The 17,841-nt window shown below is 47.9% G+C and overlaps 1 protein-coding gene across 1 annotated transcript; it reads right to left on the reverse strand.

The window, feature by feature from the left end:
- Positions 1–76: 76 nt before the first annotated feature.
- ACTL6B (actin like 6B) lies at positions 77–12,202 on the reverse strand. Its single transcript, XM_019752816.2, has 14 exons — positions 12,062–12,202; positions 11,545–11,621; positions 11,180–11,345; positions 10,773–10,873; positions 5,548–5,645; positions 4,800–4,894; positions 4,628–4,734; positions 3,770–3,859; positions 3,547–3,608; positions 3,332–3,446; positions 3,115–3,195; positions 2,920–3,015; positions 2,628–2,714; positions 77–355 (listed from the first exon to the last, which is right to left on the reverse strand). The coding sequence occupies exons 1-14, from the start codon at positions 12,084–12,086 to the stop codon at positions 275–277; spliced, it is 1,281 nt and encodes a 426-aa protein (XP_019608375.1). The 5' UTR covers positions 12,087–12,202; the 3' UTR covers positions 77–274.
- Between the last annotated feature and the right edge of the window lie 5,639 nt (positions 12,203–17,841).

Below are 17,841 nucleotides of genomic sequence, written 5' to 3' on the forward strand. Positions count from 1 at the left end.
ACGAATGGATGTAGGTGTGCTCCCCTCCCCCCATCACCAACTCCCAGACCCCTGCACCCACTCTCCACTCCCTGGGAGGCCAAACTTTTTTTTCTCGTAAAACATTTTTACTCCTTTCAACCCAGAAACATCACAATCTAAGGGGATGAGAGGGATGGGAAAGAGAAAGGGACGATGGGGGCTTCGATCTGCGCCGGAAGAGGGGGGGGAGAACCCTCTCCTCCTTTGAGCGCCCCTCCCCCACCGCTGCGGCGGGCCTGAAGAGGGGGAGACCTCAGGGACACTTCCGCTCCACGCACTGCTTTCCGCCCTCTTCGTATTCCTGTTTGGAGATCCACATCTGCTGGAAAGTTCCCTGGGTGCGGGGGACAACATCTACGGTCAGGGAGGCCTTGGAAGAGTTGCGGGAAGCGCCTCCCCACTTTCCACTGGTGCAGGCTCAGCTCCTGGAAACCCTCCTCCTGGCCTTCCCGGCCCCTCAGGCCCACCTCCCTCCTGCAACGACCTCCCGCCCTCATACTCCCACCAACTCCTTCATATTCGGAGGGCTAATACCCCTCGTCATATAGGTCAATCATAATATTGATTCACATATTCAACAAGTATTTACTGCGCACCTGTCTGACCTCTGCCAGCCCCAGGCCAGTCAACCGGCACCCCATCACCACTCACACACACACACTTCTCCTCCACCAGGTACCCTGTCACTCCATCAGGCCTTACAAACGTCAAGTCTCCCTCATTCCCAAGAAAATAATCTTTCCTCCACCCTCTCCATTTCTGCTCCACCTAACTTGTGATGGAGTTGTCTTCACTCTGGCACCCCATCCCCACACCCCTGTTGAAACTTGCCGCTTGAGGGTCTCCTGCACTGGACATCCCAATGTCCCTTCTCTTAGATGGTTCCTCTGTCTCTGCCTGAAAGTTAGTGTCTGTGTCCCTGGCTCTGCCTGTTTCTCTCCTTGCCTCACAGAACAAGGTTTCCTGGATTCTGCTCATGAGCTAAACGCCCCCAACCCGCCCTTTTCCCTTGCAGATCTCGGTGCTGAGTACCACACCCAAATATTCAGCTGACACCTCTTCCTGAGTATCCCTCAGGACCTCAAATTTAACATGTCCACGACTGAGTTCTCTGTCTTCCCCAGGTCTGGCCCAACCCTGCTTCAATGGTCTTTTTCACCTTCTACAGGAGCGCTGTCCAAAACAGTGACCACTGCCCACATGCGCTTATTGAGCACTTGAAAGGGGGCTGGTCTAAACTGAGATGTGCTCTATGTGTAAAATACGCACCGGATATTGAAGACTAAGTCCAGAAAAAAGAATGTAAAATATATCAATCATTTTTCTATTGATCGCACATTGAAATAATATTTTGATAGATTAGATAAAATATATTCTTTAAACTTACTTTCACCTTATCCTTTGGATTCTTTTGGCTACTAGAAAACTTGACATTGCATATGTGGCTCGCATTACGTTCCTATGGGACAGATCTGCCAGAAGCTAGCATCCTGAGCCTCATCTTGGACTCCTTCCGTCTTACCTTTTAGAGCCAGTGTCCACATTCTGTCAGTCAGACCTCTGATAAGCTCCCAATTCCACCCCAAAACCACTCCTCTGTTAAACTCCAGTCACAGTGGAGACCACTGAGCCCAAGTGAGCTTCCTAAACTCATATGGCCTCTGCTTTTGGCCTTGCCGCCAATCCCCATGGTCCAAACACCCTCTCTCCCTCTTTGCCTCATGAGTTCTTCCTCAGCCTTCCCATCTCAGCTTGAATGCTCCTTACAGGTCCTTCATGACCCCTGAGCTGGATCAGGTCCTCCCGTAATGGAACACTCCCATACTTTGTGGTGACTTTCTGTTTAATGGTCTTGGCTTCTAGAGTGTCTGTGCTCATGGAGGCAAGGACTCTTTCAGGCTTTGTGTCCACTTCCAGCACACAGGCGGTGCACAATAGCTGTATAGCTAACATGCTCCCAGCCCTGAACTAACTCGATTGTTAGTCTCCTCCCTTCCTGACCCTGGGGACTCCCTCTCCAGTGGATGTCCTCTTTGTCCTGTCATGGATGTCCTCCCTTCCCCTCTATGTGACTGACACCTCCAGATGCATTTTGCATCTCCAGCTCCCTGCTCAACATCCTTCTTCTGCCCAGCAGTAGGTCCAAACTGAACTCACCACCTACTGCCCAGAACCAACCTGCCTGCCTCCTTCTCTATTTGCCCTTTGCTGTCCTGCCCACCCCCACTTCTATCCACTCTATGATTCTAGGACAACAGAGCTTCCATGCAAGGTCTCCCCTCATCCAGCTCACTCCCCAATCCCCAGAGACAAAGTCTTCCCAAACATGTCTGTAAGTATCACCTTGCCTTGCCCCAGCCTGTCAGTGTCTCCTCTCTGCTGAGTACAGTGGGTGCCTCACCCTGGCACACAGGCCACAAACCTCATCCCAACCAACCTCTCCCACTTCCTGTCCCTCTGCTCCCTGAGAATTCATCCCTCTGGGAGCGCTGACTGCCCTTCCTCAAAACTAAATGTTTGTTGAGTTAATAAGTGAGGAGGCAGGCGAGGCAGTGGGGCTGCCCCTTTTCTATAGTCAGAGCTAGGACAGGCCCCTGTCCACTCACCAGTGAGGCCAAGATGGAGCCCCCAATCCAGGGGCTGAATTTGCGCTCCATGGTACTGTTGCTGGCGATGAGTTTCAGTCTCATGCTCTGGGGAGAAAGAAGGGCTAGGGGAAGCAGACACCTGGGTTCTGAGGAAGGAGAAGGTTTGGGGTGGGGAAGACTGGGAAGCCACAGGGGGAGGGGTCTGTTCTGTTGGCCAGAATGATACATAATTGGGAAGGAGGGAGAACTTGGTCCTAAAGGGCTAAACCAGGACTGGAGACCGGGACCCTGGCTGGAGGTGGGCTCCTACCGGCGGGGTCTTCTGGGAAAGCTCTCGATTGAGCCTGTCAGTGAAACCCTGAAGAAGTGTGTTCCCGCCCGTGACAATGACACTGCCATACAGGCCCTGAGAGCAGGGAAGAGGAGTGAGCAGACAAGGAACAGCCCTTCCCTGTCTCCCCACTTTTCCTGGGCCCCTTTGCTCAGCCACAGGCTCAGGCCTCACCGGGCGAATGTCGATGTCACACATGCCAATGCTGGTGGTCACCACATGGCCCACACCTAACATGGTGTTCCCCGACAGGCCCTGCAGAGAAAGGCAACGTGGGCTTTGGGCCCTCTGGCCCTCTCCTCAGACTCCTGTGACCCTTCCAGCCTCCCCCACATCTCAGCATCGGGAGACCCCAGCCAGCCCCACCCCAGTGCCGTCCAGCCAACCTGACCTTGACATTGGAGGGATCGAACAGGCCCTCAGGGATGCGGAGCCTCTCAGCACCATAGTCTGTGTTGTAGCCATTGGGCATTTCATAATGCACTGTGGGCATTTGCGCAGCCACCCTGCCCAGGAAGTAGCAACACTCTTGTTGAGAATGCTCACAAAGGACAAGAGGTCCCTCCTGAGCCTCTTTCCTACCCCCCAAGTGCGGGCCCCACTCACTGCTCATCGTAGGGAGAGTCTGACACCTGCAGCACGGACGCCTGGAAGTCCTGGATCACCTCCTGAGAACCCAGGGACGTGGTGAGGGCCGGTCCCCCCAGTGCCCCCCCAGCCCCATCCCAGCTCCAGGGCCTTTGTCCCTTCCCCTCTACTCATGGCGGGGGGGGGGGGCTGGGAGTTGGGGAGGGCAGGGTGTTTCAGGGGGCCCTCTCCAGTGACTCACATTGCACATGTAGTTATGCCAGGACTTGGAAACCTGGGGTAGCTTCTCCTTCTTCTTCCAGTTTGGGGGGGCACCCTCCCGTACAGGCTCCTGTGGGGGCACAACCTATCAGCACCCTTCCCCATCCCACACTTGCCCAGCCCACTCTGACCACACCTGCTTTCGTAGCACTTGCTGGCTCTGCAGCTAATGGGCACCGGGATCTCTGCTCTGTTGCCCATAAAAGCTGTTTCTCCCCTTCCCTGTTAGAGAAGAGACAATGGGGAGAACCTGTCTCCATGTATGCCATGCATGAATCGACTACAGCTGATCTGAAAGGCCAGACTCAGAGAAAGCTGAGGGCATGGGGAATACAGTGGAACCAGAACCTAAGGAGACAGCCTTTACTGAGCTTTGTTCATGTTCCGTGTGTGTGTGTGTGTGTGTGTGTGTGTGTGTGTGTGTGTGTGTGGCGGGGGGGGACGGGGACGGTGTCCAGGGCGGATCCTTACATGCAGTATCTCATATAACACTCACAGCAGCCCTATGTGCTGTAATTCCACTTTACATGGGAGGAAACTGAGGCGTGGGGAGTTTCAGTCTCATGCTCTAGGTCACACAGCTCTTACACGGTAGAAGCAGATCTTGAACCTGGGTCTATTAGACCCCACAACTCACCACACTGGCCCTACACATCCTGCTACCACCTGGCTGTGTGACCTGGGTCACATCCCTCAGCCTGTCTGGATCTCTGATGCCTTGATTGTAAACTGAGGAACTGGATCCAGGGTCCTCTGGGGGCCTTGCTGCTCCCAGCTCTGATATCTAATGGGTCAGTGGGTTATAGGGTGAGTGCCCAGGACACCCCAGAGGCCCCACCTTGGCTGCGATCATGTAAGGCGGAATGATGTCGATGGCCATTTCCTGGAAGAGCTCTCGGCATTGCATAGAGATGAAGTCCCCTGCCAGGGGTGATTTGACGATGCCTGGAAGGGGAGGGGTGTCAAGGTCTGGTCCCCCAAGGCACCCCCAACCCCTGCCGAGGCCCCACCTTGCTGTAGGACATAGCCATCATGCACTGGAATGGCTGTTGTATGGGTGGCCCCACTGTCCAGCACGAGGCCCGTGGAGCGTCCGTTTGCAAAGCTGGCATGGGATGGGTAGGTCAAAGAGACAGCAGCACCAAAGGAGGGGGCTGGCACCAGGCCTGACCTGGTCACTCTCTGCTCTCCCAGGGTCCAGGCCATTCCCAGTCTGCAAATCAATCCTGGTTTGTGACCCATCTGCTGGAGGAAGGCTCCTGAGACCCCTGTCACTGCTTCGCTGTCTGAATTACATCTTTCTCTATTCCTTCCTTCTGAGCTCCCAGCCTGTCTTTAGTCTTGGTCTATGTCTTATGAGCTCCCTGAATTTAGGGGCCATATTGCCACAGTGCCCAGCACAGGGTTCAATGCAAGGCAGATACTTTAAAACAGAAATGCTGATTGGCTGTTTGGGAAGGAAACTCCTCAGTGTCATGGAACCCTCCCTCCTCTCTCCAGCCCCAGCCCCAGCCCCTGCTGTCTACTTGGCCCAAATCTCTCTCTCTCTTCCAAGGAAATGGAAGGGGCTGCTGATCTGGCCACCCCAGGGTCCAAGGTACTTAGCCCACAGGGGATATCTGCACTAATAAGGGTTAGGGGGGTGTCTACCCATCCAGGACCTTATCTCCATAGAATCAGGCCTAGCCCTCAGCTCAGCACACCACGCACCCCACCCTGGCCCTCCACCCAGGTGGAGCAGCTCAACCCAGAGGATACGCGGTGAGCACAGCTGTCTTGCATAAGAAGAAGGCAGGAATGTTGTACTGCTCGAACATCAGCTCCGTCAGCTTCTCCCGCTTGGCCCGTGTGTTCCACTGGGGAGAAAGTGCAAGAGGGGAGGATTCAGGAATGGAGAAGCCCAGACCCATGCACGCACGCACACACACACACACACATACACACAAACAAAAATGAACTTTGGGAACAGAGGTCAGCCTCCTTGACCCTCATAAATCTTTAGAATGTGAGAACTATAAAGAATTTTAAAGATCACAATCCAAACCCAGCTGGAGAAGATAAAACTCAGACAGGGATAGTGACTAGCCCAACATCACACAGAAAGCTCTTGGTAGAGCTGACTCTAGAGTCATAGTCTCTTAACTCTTGGCCCAGTGTTCTTTATTGTACAATATACACACTTCAGTCTCCTCTAAGCCCCAGAACATTTCTCTTCTTTCTCATTCTAATCATCTCAGAGGCAAGAAGCTGGAGAAGAGGATTTCTGGGTAAAAATGGTGGATTGAATACAAACATCTAATTTTATTCCCTTCCAAGTTCTCAGCAAAACTATAATAAAGGGGCAATTTAAAAAGATATAAACTCACAAAAGCCAATGAACACATAGAGAAATGCTCAACACTATTGGCCATTAGGAAAATGCAAATCAAAAGCACAATGAGATACCACTTTATACCCACTAGGATGGTGATAATGATTAAAAAACAAAACAACAACAACAAAAAAACCCAGAAAATAACGAGCATCGGAAAGGATGTGGAGAAATTAAAACCATTGTCCATTGCGGGTGGGAAGGTAAATGGTTCAGCCATTGTGGAAAATAACTGGCAGTTCTTCAAAAAGTTAAACATAGCATTACCATATGACCCAGCAATTCCACTCCTAGTTATAGACCCATGAAAACAGGCGCTCAAACAAATCTTGTACATAAATGTTCATAGGAGCACTATCCACAATAGCCAAAAATGGAAACAACACAAATGTCCATTGATGGAGGAATGGACAAACAAATTGTTGTATATCCACATAATGGAATATTTATTACTCAGACAGAGTAAATAATAATGTAGTGATATATACTACAACATGAAATATTGCTCTGCCATAATAAAGAATAAAGTATTGATATGTACTACAGCATGGATGAACCTCAAAAACATGCTAAGTGAAAGAATACAGACACAAAAAGTCACATAATGTATGATTCCATTCATACAAAATATCCAGAATAGATATATCCATACATGCAGAAAGCAGATTGATGGTTGCCAAGAGCTGGGGGCAGGAGGAGTGGAGAGAAACTGCTTTATGAAAATGGGTTTTCTTTGGGGGTGAAAATGTTTTGGAACTAGATAGTGGTGATGGTTGCACAACATTGTGAATGTATTAAATGCCACTGAATTGTTAACATTAAAATGGTTAATGTTGTGTTATGTGAATTTTACCTCAGAGAGGGAAAGAGAGAGGGAGAATGGGAAGGAGAGACAGAGAGAGAGAGAGAGAGAGAGAGAGAGAGAGAGAGAGAGATCCTTCAAGGACCGGGAATAAATAATAAGAAAGGAGAAAACGGCAACATATTTTTGCAGGTTAGAAATCAGATATGTGAGTGGTAACTGACTTAACAGATTCAAGAATGCTGACTCCTAAGCCAGTAGTGGGAAAAAAACACACAGGAATAACCTGTGTTAAATCACAGAATACCCACAGGGCTCAGGAATTGGTAGTTTCAGGTATCTCTGGAAGTGCAAATGAAGGGAAAGTTAAAATAAGATTATTTAAAAATATTTAAGTAACAGATCCCTAAAATCTCTCCCCAATTCCATGTCACTGGGCTATTACCCACCCCAACTTCAGCAGAAAACGAAAAAGTTTACTCAGGACAGAGTAAAACTTTGGATCTCTGAACAGGTCGGACACTTGACACAGTTGGGAGTGAGAACACCATACTTAAAACAGGGCAATTAAGTGATGCCACACATATGGAATCCTGAGAACATCAGGCTTATTCCCTCACTTGGCTCTCAGAACAGGGGTGGCTAGGCCTGTGTTTAGGGTGGAAGTCTTTCCTGTGGGTTACATCAAAGATCTAAAGATTCCAATTACCAGAGGCTGCCTAACAAACATCGCAGTCAGATCATCCTATAGCAAAGATCATAGTCAATAGTCATAGTCCTCCACCCCACACAGCTTCCAATCAGCTTTTTAGCCCCCCCCCTTAAACATAAGTAGACAGCAAGGTGTTGCAGACACCTAAGAAAAGCCTCTAAAATGAGAGAGACCCTCCAAAAAGGGCAGAAAAAAGCAACTTGGAAGAACAGAGATTATACAGAGAGATGAAAACTTCCAAAAACAAAAACACAACTTATAATATCCTTATGAGATAACAGATGATATTGCACCCATGAAACAAGAATAGGATACTCTAAAAAGTAACATTCAGGCCCACCCGGTGGCTCAGATGGTTAGAGCTCCATGCTCCTAACTCTGAAGGCTGCAGGTTCGATTCCCACATGGGCCAGTGGGCTCTCAACCACAGGTTGCCAGTTCAATTCCTCGAGTCCCGCAAGAGATGGTGGGCTCTGCCCCCTACAACTAAGATTGAACACAGCACCTTGAGCTGAGCTGCTGCTGAGCTCCTGAATGGCTCAGTTGGTTGGAACGCGGGCTCTCAACCACAAGGTTGCCAATTCAACTCCTCGAGTCCCGCAAGGGATGATGGGCTGCGCCCCCCTGCAACTAGCAACGGGAACTGGACTTGGAGCTGAGCTGCTCCCTCCACAACTAAGACTGAAAGGACAACCACTTGACTTGGAAAAAAGTCCTGTTCCCCAATAAAGTCCTGTTCCCATGCCCCAATAAAAATTTTAAAAATAAAAAAAAAGGTAACATTCATGTAACAAAAAAAGAGCTCCTGGAAATTAAAAACACAGATCAGAAATGAAAACCTCAATAGAAGGGTTAACATTTGCAACCATATGGACAGACCCAGAGAACATTATGCTAAGTGAAATAAGTCAGACGGAGAAAGACAAATACCGTATGATCTCACTTATGTGTGGAATCTAAAGAATAGAATAAATGAGCAAACTAATCAGAAATTAATCAGTCTCAGAGATATAGAGAAAAACTGAGGATTGCTATGTGGGAGGGGGGTGGGGATGAGAGAGAAGGTGAGGGGATTAGAAAGCACAAATTGGTAACCACAAGATTGCCATGGGAATACAACAGTTTGGGGAATATAATCAATAATGTTGTGAAGATTTTGTAGGATACCCAATGGACATTTGTCTTATTAGGGAGAAAACTTCATGGACGGTGTAGATGCCTGAGCACTGCAGTGTACACCTGAAGCAGAAGCTGAATAATACTAAATGTCAACTACAAATATATATATACACATAGTCATATATATATATATACACACACATACATATACATACACACATATACATATATATATACACACACACATAGTCATAGGATGTGGAGTACAGCTTAGGGAATAGAGTCAATGGAATTGTAACAGTCATATACGATGTCAGAGGGTAAGTAGTTTGGGGGAAGGGGATTATCACTTCGTGAAGGGTTGTAAATGTTTAACTATTATATTGTTTTATACATCTGAAACTAATAAAAAATAGAAGGGTTAAAAAATAAAGCTGAGGGAATATCTTAGAAATTTGAGGAAAAGAAAACTAGATGGAAACATAAGAGAAAAGATATGAAAATTCGAAAATCAGTTCAGGAGGTGTGAAATCCAAATAATAACATTTCCCAAAAGATAGAACAGAAAATTGAGATAAAATATTATTTAAATTACTGAATTGAATAATTACTAAACTAGTTTTTCACTGATTGAAAGACATAGGTTTCTAGATTGAAGGGACATACTGAGTGTCTAGAGCAATGGGTGAAAATAAACCAATATAATGTGAAATTATAGAACACTAAAGACAAAGTGAACAATCTATAAACTTTCAGAAAGAAAAATTACATCAAAGGATCAGGAATTTGGATATTTTCAGCCTTTCTGATGGTAACAATAGATTCTGGAAGACAATAAAGAAGTGCCTTCAATATTCTGAAGAAAACTGATTTCCAATTTGAAGTGTTATACCTAGCTAAGCTATCAATGCAAGGTCAGACACGCAATGTCTCAAAAAGTTTACTTCCCATGACTTTGCTAAGGCAGTTACTGGAGAATGTGCTCCCTGAAACTAAGGGAGTAGATCAAGAAAAGGAGTCATCAGATACAGGAAACAGGACTTCTAACACAGGAGAGAGACAAAGGAATTCCCTAAGATGATGATGAAGGGAGATGTCAGAATGATAGCTATGTCCTCTGAGTAGAAAGCAACCAGTCCAAAGTGGAGCAAAGCAGTGGGTTCTTGGAGGGATTTCTTCAAGAAGATGAAATTGATAGAATACCTAAAGGAACTAATGTTTTGAGAAAAATATAAATAACTAATGAATAATTTAGGGTCACATTATTAAGTAGATAGAAAACTATGCAAAATAAAAACCAAGATAATTTTCAGTTCTAGGAAAAACAAAAGGTTATTCAGGAAAGGAAAAGTAACCACAGTTTACTGCCTGGCTCAGCCCTGATTAGCATACATAATAATAGCAGCAGTGTAAATACTGAATATGGATCTTTTAAAAACCTAAAATGCAACTGTACTTAAAGGTAGGAGTGAAAAATCATGTGTGGTATGGGTTGGGGGAGGAAAGAGAGCTAAATGCCTATTTTCTATAATCAGAAATCTATAGATAATGCCTAAAACTTAAAAAATCCATAAGCAGCAATTTAAGTGCAATATTCATGGATATGAAAGAAAAATGACAAAATAAGTTAGCTAAAAGAGAGAAAAGCAGTTGCCTGTGGAAAGACAAAATTGAAGGAAGAGCATAAATGGCATTTTTTCTTAACATACTTTATGTACATATATAATATTGACAAAAATTTAAGTTAAAAGTTCAAAAAAGGACTTTTGGGGGGAAAAGGTAGTGGATAAGGCTGATTGGGGAAAGGGTGAGTGGATCGAATAGAAGGAGAGAGATGGAGATTAAATCAGGGAGGAAGGAAAGTGGATATAGTTGGAAAGGAAGTCTGAAAATTGAGGTGGAGTGATTGATGGCAGGGCTTGAGGAGAGAGATGAATGGTGGGCCCTAGGGCTGGACTAGGGCTTGATGAGGCACTTACCGGGGCCTCAGACATGAGCACTGGGTGCAGGTTTGGCTCAGACTTGACGTGTTTGCTGTAGGTGTGATCCAGAATGGCACGGAAGCATTCCCAGTCCTCGACTGGGGTCAGGAGACCAGCGGGAAGAGATGAGGGTGGGCAGGCAGGGGTCCAGACACAGGAAGAAAAGGAAGGGGAAAGACCAAGTGCAGGGAAGGGGAAATGAGACCAGCTGTAGCAGAAATCCCCCCTTCTCAGGTATCTGGCAGGGCCCCTGGGTTGGGAACCAGGCAGCTGTGGGAAGCAGTGAGGGGATCCCTGGGACTTGGCAGTTGCAAAGAAAACTCCATGGGTGTGGGGTGCTGTGTCCCGGGTTATGGGGTGGGCTCCAGATATGTGTCAAAAGGCGGTGGGTGGGGGCCCCTTACTCATGCCATTCTTGAGGGGTGACATGACCTCTGCTCCATCCCGAGGCACATGCAGGGCGTTGGTGTCGATGTGGAAGATCTTTCCTTTCTTCTCTTTCTCCCCCTCCAACTCCAGCCCGCCCCCCTCCTCCGCGGCCAGCAGCCCCACCGTGGTGGGGAAGTCAGCCTGGAGGGGTGAATGGGCAGGGAGAGGTAGCACCCTCTTGACCCTGTACAGGCACATGGCAGGGCCCTCAGCCCGCCCCTCGGTTTACCCCCACATTCCCCGCTCAGCAGAGCTCTCTGGGCTGTGAGAGCCCTGGGTCACCGGGAAGCCTGGAGGGGAGTTCGGAGCCCCTAGGAGCCCGTAGGGCTGGAAGGCTCACCTTGGGGCAGTCCTCTCCAGCGTACCCAGCGCGAACTGAGAAGGAGCCAATATCAAAGACCAGCGCACCCACCTCATCTGTGCGGGGAGACAGGATTGTGAGGGGGGTCTCTCCCAAACTCTCTGCCCCTGTATAGCTCCGAGGGGAGGTCAGGGCAGAGCCACAGTCTTGCCACTTTTAACACCCGCCTGGGCAGATGGGAGCTAGGCCTGGAGTCCAGGATCCTGAGAGTGGGGGTCATGCCTCTAGAGTCCCTTCTTGCCCAATGGCCTTGTTTAAGCCACTCTCTTTTCTGGGAAGGAAAGGGCCGGGGGATCGAGCGGTGGGGGGTTGAATTGTGGAGAGGTTGGGCCGGGTAAGAGGGAGGACCAAAAGTAGGAGTGGCGCAGGACCCAAACCCGGGCGCAGAGGTGACAGGCCCCGAGGTGGCCAGAGCTTGGGTCGCGCGGGTTCGGGGCGCAGGGCTGCAGGTGAGGCCTCTTCAGGCTGGGAAGCCCGAAGCCGGAGGCTCGCTCACCTCCACCGTAGACGCCCCCGCTCATAGTGCCCTCTTAGCGCTGCCCTCGGCCCGTGGGCGGCGGCGGGATCAGCACCGAGGCGGCCGGACAGCTCCCGGGATCTCGGTAGGGGCGGGGCGCGGGGCGGCCAATCGGGAGGCCGGATCCCCCGCCCCCAATAGCACCGCGGATTGGCTGTGAGGCGAGACAATAACCCCGCCGGGGGCCGCTGCTTTAAAGGGCCAGACACGTCCACCGAAGGCGGCGGAGAGGGGACTAGCGGGACGAGAGCTAGGACGTTGAGACTGACCCTAAGGGATAGACAAGAAGAGAGCAGGAGTACTCAAGAGATGGAGACTTTGTCCATCCAGAGACCAGTACTCTGAAGGATGTCTGATGGGGCCCCAGCTCCCTTACTTTTTAAAGTGGAGTCCAGGAGAAGGCGCCATAGTCCGGGAGAGTCGTCCATCCTCAGTCAGGCTCCTGAGCAAGGTTCTGCCATATCCAGGCCTGAATGCAATCACTGGGAGAAGGAAGGAAGGGAAGGAGAAGGAGAGATACGGGAGTGGGTGTGTCTCCATCTTCTCCGTTTCTTTCTACCCTTGTCTTTCTCATGGTCCCTCTTTTCCTCGCCCATCCCCTGGTGCCTAGGCCTTATACATACACACGTGTTCACACGTGTATACACATTCACACAGGGCGCAGCTTTAGCTTCCTTGCCCTACCCCTCTGTCTTCATATGTTCTCCTCAGAAGGCGTTTATCAGGGAAGCCACCGGAAGGCTCCTAGGTTCATCTGCACTCCTGGCATGAGGCCACTTCCAGAGCAGTTCTGATAGCGAAGGTGAGGGAGCACCTCTGACAGCCTCGCTTAGATGTGAGACTTTCATGTGAGCATGTGTGTAGGTGTGTGCCTGTATGCATGTGTTTGTGTGTGTCAGTATATGTGTACATATCTATATGTATGTGTGTGCAAATGTGCATGTGAATACATGTGCGTGTTGGGGGCACTCCCACCTACTTGTTTGGGGGTGGGAGGAGCATTAAGAGCAGAGCTAGCAGAGGAAGAGGGTACTGTGCGAGGCAGCACTCCCCTGAAGGTTCTCTGCTCACCAGATGACCACTGTGGAAGAGACTCTACCCATCCCAAGACAAAGGACGGATGGTTTGAGCTAGCTTATCGGTTACCCACTGGTAATGTGGGTATTTCACATGCCCAGGGTTGGTTCTGAGGCCAGGCGTCGCTCCCCAGACTGGAGGGGTCCAGGCTTCATTGGAATGAATGAGCTATAGGGGACAGAGCTGACTCAGGAGCTGGGGAATTGAAATATTCCTGAGTGACCTTAGGTCAGTCATTGACCTCTATAAACTGAGGCCTGGATGAATTCAATGAGCCCCTTAACCTCTCAGTGCCTGCATTGTTTTATTTTTCAAAATGCTAAGGTGAGAATTAAAGGGTCACTAGAGGGGTAAGTGATTCTATCCACGGCCTGCACCTCTCCGTTTTTTGACATTTAATGTGTTGCTTCACTTCTTCTGTAAGTTCACCCTGTCAATTCCCACTAATCCCCCAACCCTCCAGTCTGAATCTCACATTCAAAAACTACCCCAGGCAGGAGAAACCTTACTGATATAGATCCAACTCCTAAATTTTACAGGGATTTTCCCAGATAGAGGCGGGGCCCTGTCTTGGGTCACACAGGCCGTTGGGACAGAGCCAAGACTAGAACTCACATCTCTTATCAGCCAGTTGACAGATGACCTTGTTTCATAACACCTCTGTGTCCCTCTCCAAGCTTCACTGTTCCCATCTGTAGGGGCTGGTGGTGAGGACTCAATTTGGTGTCAGAATCAAGTGTTGGGCTAATTGTTTGGCACCCAAGACTATTCACTAAACACTGGGTCCTAAGAATGTCCCTAGGGAGTTTTTGAGTCTTTAATATTATTATTCATAAGTTAGGAATCTGTAGTCTGTCTGGTAATGATAAGTGAATTTTCCTGTCATGGTTGGTGGAAAAGCTGGTCGGCTAGCTACAGAACTAGACTTGATTTACCTCCCAGTCAACTGTGGCCAGATACATTTGTCATGGTATCTGACATGCCATTCTATCATGAAAGTAGTTAAGGAAGAGGTTATTAATTTATTTCATTTATTTCATTCATAAATTAATGTCATTCATGGATCCAACAAACATCTTTTATGTCTACAGTGTGAGAGGCATTGTGCAAAGTATGGGAATACTGAAGTGCATAAGATATATCCCTGCTCTCAGGGAGTTTGGGTGTAGTGGGGAGCTCAGACATGCATGAAAGTGGGGTGAAATTGCGGCCCAGAGAAGGGAGGGGCCACCTGTCTCTGAGAGTCCATGGTGGCTTCTAAAAGTGAAGCTTGAGCTGAATTGTGAAGAATGAATAGGGGTTTACTGATGAACAAAGTGAGAAAGGTCTTCCACACAGAAAAAAACATGTGCAAAGGTCTAGAGACATGAACATTTCTGGCATACGTGAAAATTGTTAGGACCTCAGTCTAGAAGGAGTTGGTGGCAGAGACCACTGTTGGGGAGATGAAACTGGAAAAGTAGTCAAAAACTCATTCATGCCTGAACTCTATTTTTATTTAGCCAACACAAAACATCTACTATATGCCAGGCACTGTTATAAATGCTTTACAAATATTAAGTACTTTGGTCCTCATGATGACCCAATTATTATCCCCATTTTGCAGGGGAAACAGAGGCATGGAGAGGTTAAATGATTTGCCCAAGATCGCTCAGCTGGTAAGTGATATTTGAACTGTGAAAACTATTGATCCTGGGGGAAATGTTGCCATGCTGACAGTCATTTCATAGATGTTCTCTAGGTGCCTGATAGACACTGGGAATAAAATGGCTCATATAACTTGATGCGACTCTTGTCCAGTTTAATGTCTATCCTGGAAGATAAATGATTAAACAATTCAATAAAGTCATCAGGAAGTTCTCACATTCCAGGCCTGCATTCAGGTTGGCCAAACCTGAGCGGTTGGTAATGACGTCAAAAGTGGTAGGGCCAGGACCCTCAGAACCCACACTTTGGAAATGACTTGGCATCTTGTGAGAGTCTGCTCATTGTTTGGAGAGTTCGCCCCCAGCCCTCTGCCAGATAAACCAAGTGCTTTGGCTTCACAGGGAACCCCTAGCCTAGTACAGGTGGCTAGTGCCCAGAAATAAACAGTCCAGCAAGGCTGCAATAGGAATGGAGCCAGCATTGCAGTGGGGCACAAACACTAGTGTGGTCAGGGAGACAATACTGAAACTAAGCCTGAGAAAATGACCTGAATTTTCATGGCTGACAAGGAAGTAGAGTTAGAGTGAGGGTGGAAGGTGTTTTGAGTAGCGGAGACAAGACCCAGCCTGTGTGTCATGCAAAGAAGTTTGGCCCTTCTCATGGAATTGATGGGTAATGACTACATGGTTTTGAACAGTAAAGTTATACGATCCAATTTGCATTTTAGAAAGATATCTCCGGCAGCTATTTGGTAGGTTGATTAGAGAGGGACTACCCTAGAAGCCAGGAAATAGGCAAGAATCAAGGTGACAGGACTTGGTATCCAGTAGAAGGGATGGATTTAAACAATATACAAGAGGTAGAATTGACAAGATGTATCCACCAGTGACATAGATTGCTAGCCTTACATCAATAGCCATCTCCCTTCTTTAATTCTTAATAATGTTTTAGCTGGGTATATACTAGAGACTACATTTCCCAGCCTTCCTTTCATCTGGCCACTTCTGAGCAGAAGTTAGTGGTGTCCTTAAACAGGAAGACACTTGTGCTCCCCACCCCAACCACCTTCTCAATGGATGAGATTCAGATATAATAGTGGAAGCTGCTTGTGCCACGTTGGACACAGAGATGGAAGCTACATTTTGAGAATGGCAGAGATGCCTCCCCAGATCTGGAGGATCTATTTTGGGGTTATCACTTAAGCCATTGAATTTTTGGGACTCTTTGTTATAGCAGCTTGGACTATATTAATTAGTTGACCATCCTTTGGATATGTTCAATAAAGAAGGGAGAAGCTTTTGGGTGGATGATTGTGCTGTTAATTGGGCTAAGAGATACAGAAATGGGGTAGGGTTGGGTAGAGTGGGGTGGAGTAGAAGATTAATTTAGTTTTGAATATGTTGAGTATGAAATGTCTGAGAACAGTGGTGTGTAGTAAATGTTTTAACAACCAGTTCTTTTGGAAAGGGGAGCCCTGATCTGAAACACTTGCCAATTTCCATGATGTAAATACACCCACCATGATGATTACAAGTTACTACTGTCTACATGACTTCACTGAACAAGGAGTGGGGAAGAGAGGTACACAATGGGCTCCTGTGAGCTGGCCTGAGCTGGCACAAGCTGACTCCAGCACACCACTGTCTATGAGCATCCAGATGGAGATATTTAGTCCACAGTTGGACATATACCAAGTCTGCACATAGGGAAAGACATCTGGGCTGAAGATAGAGGTTTGAGAGTTATGAGCAATTAGGGGGTAGTTAAAGACGCAGTAATGGATGAAGTCACCAGTGAATAACACGGAGAGTGAGAAGAGGAGGCTGAAGTCAGGATCCTGGGAAAAACAATGTTTACAGAATGCCCCGTGGAGAAGAAGGTCAAGGAGAAGCCTGAGAAAGAACAGTCAGAGGAAGCAGGAAGTGTCCTATGACCTGTCAGAGCCAGGTTCTCCAAGGTGCTCCAGGACTTCTGACTTCTCAGAGAAATTTGTCATCTACTGGTCATCCCCTACCTGTCTGTATCCTTCACCTCTCCCTCCACCCACCCCCTACCACCTGTCATTCCCATTATCATCTAAACAAACTCCAGTAGCTACCATCAAAAACAAATACAATAATACCACATTCTCCTTTCACCGATGCCGCCCCTTTCTACACCCCCTCCAAGCCAAGATTCCCAAAGCCTTAGCCACTTTGTCTCCACTGCCTCATTTCTCACTCACCCTCAGCCCACTGCAAGCAGAGCATCCATTGCAAATGTTCCAGCAAAGTCACCAGTGTCCTCCACGTTACTGAGTCCTATGCGCACTTCTCAGTCTAGTCTTGCTTCATCTCTCTGCAGCACTCAATACAATTTACCATTCACGTTTTGGAACACTTTTCTTTTGGATTCCAGAACTCCACATTCTCCTGATTTCCTTCTGAGCTTTCTGGCTTCTTCTTTGGCAGCTTGTCTGCCTCTGCTTGACCTCTAAATGTTGGAGCTCCTCAGAGCTTGGTCTTAGGCCATCTTGTTCTTTCCCTGCACCTCTTTATGATTTCATCTGCTTTAAAACGCCACTCACTCTCAAGGCTCTAATCCAACCCAGACTCTGCTGCTGAGCCCCAGACCTGCTTGGACAGCCACCTACTGAACATACTTCCTTGCACCTCTCCTAGGACCTCAAACCTAACGCGTCCCAACTTAAAACTGATGGTGTCCCTCCCAAATGGTCTGCTCTCAGTAAGTGGCACTTCCAGGACACCAGTACTAATTGTTATTTCAATAATCATCTACCGTCTGTTTCCTCTGTAAACTGTAAGCTCCCAGCAGGCAGAGCACGGTGCATGTGTTCACGTTTGTATCCTCAGCACCCAGGGCAATGCCTGATAGAACACGGATCTGATAAATATTTGCTGGATGAGTTAAAACAGGGAAGCCTATAAGCACAGAAACCAAAGTGAAAGGAAGCAGTCAGATGCCCTATAGAGATTAACAACATTGGGTTCTAGTCCTAGGCTGATAGTTTTCTAAGTGACTTTAGGGAAGTCACT

Source organism: Rhinolophus sinicus, linkage group LG03 (assembly GCF_036562045.2).
Source record: "Rhinolophus sinicus isolate RSC01 linkage group LG03, ASM3656204v1, whole genome shotgun sequence".
NCBI classification, from domain to species: domain Eukaryota; kingdom Metazoa; phylum Chordata; class Mammalia; order Chiroptera; family Rhinolophidae; genus Rhinolophus; species Rhinolophus sinicus.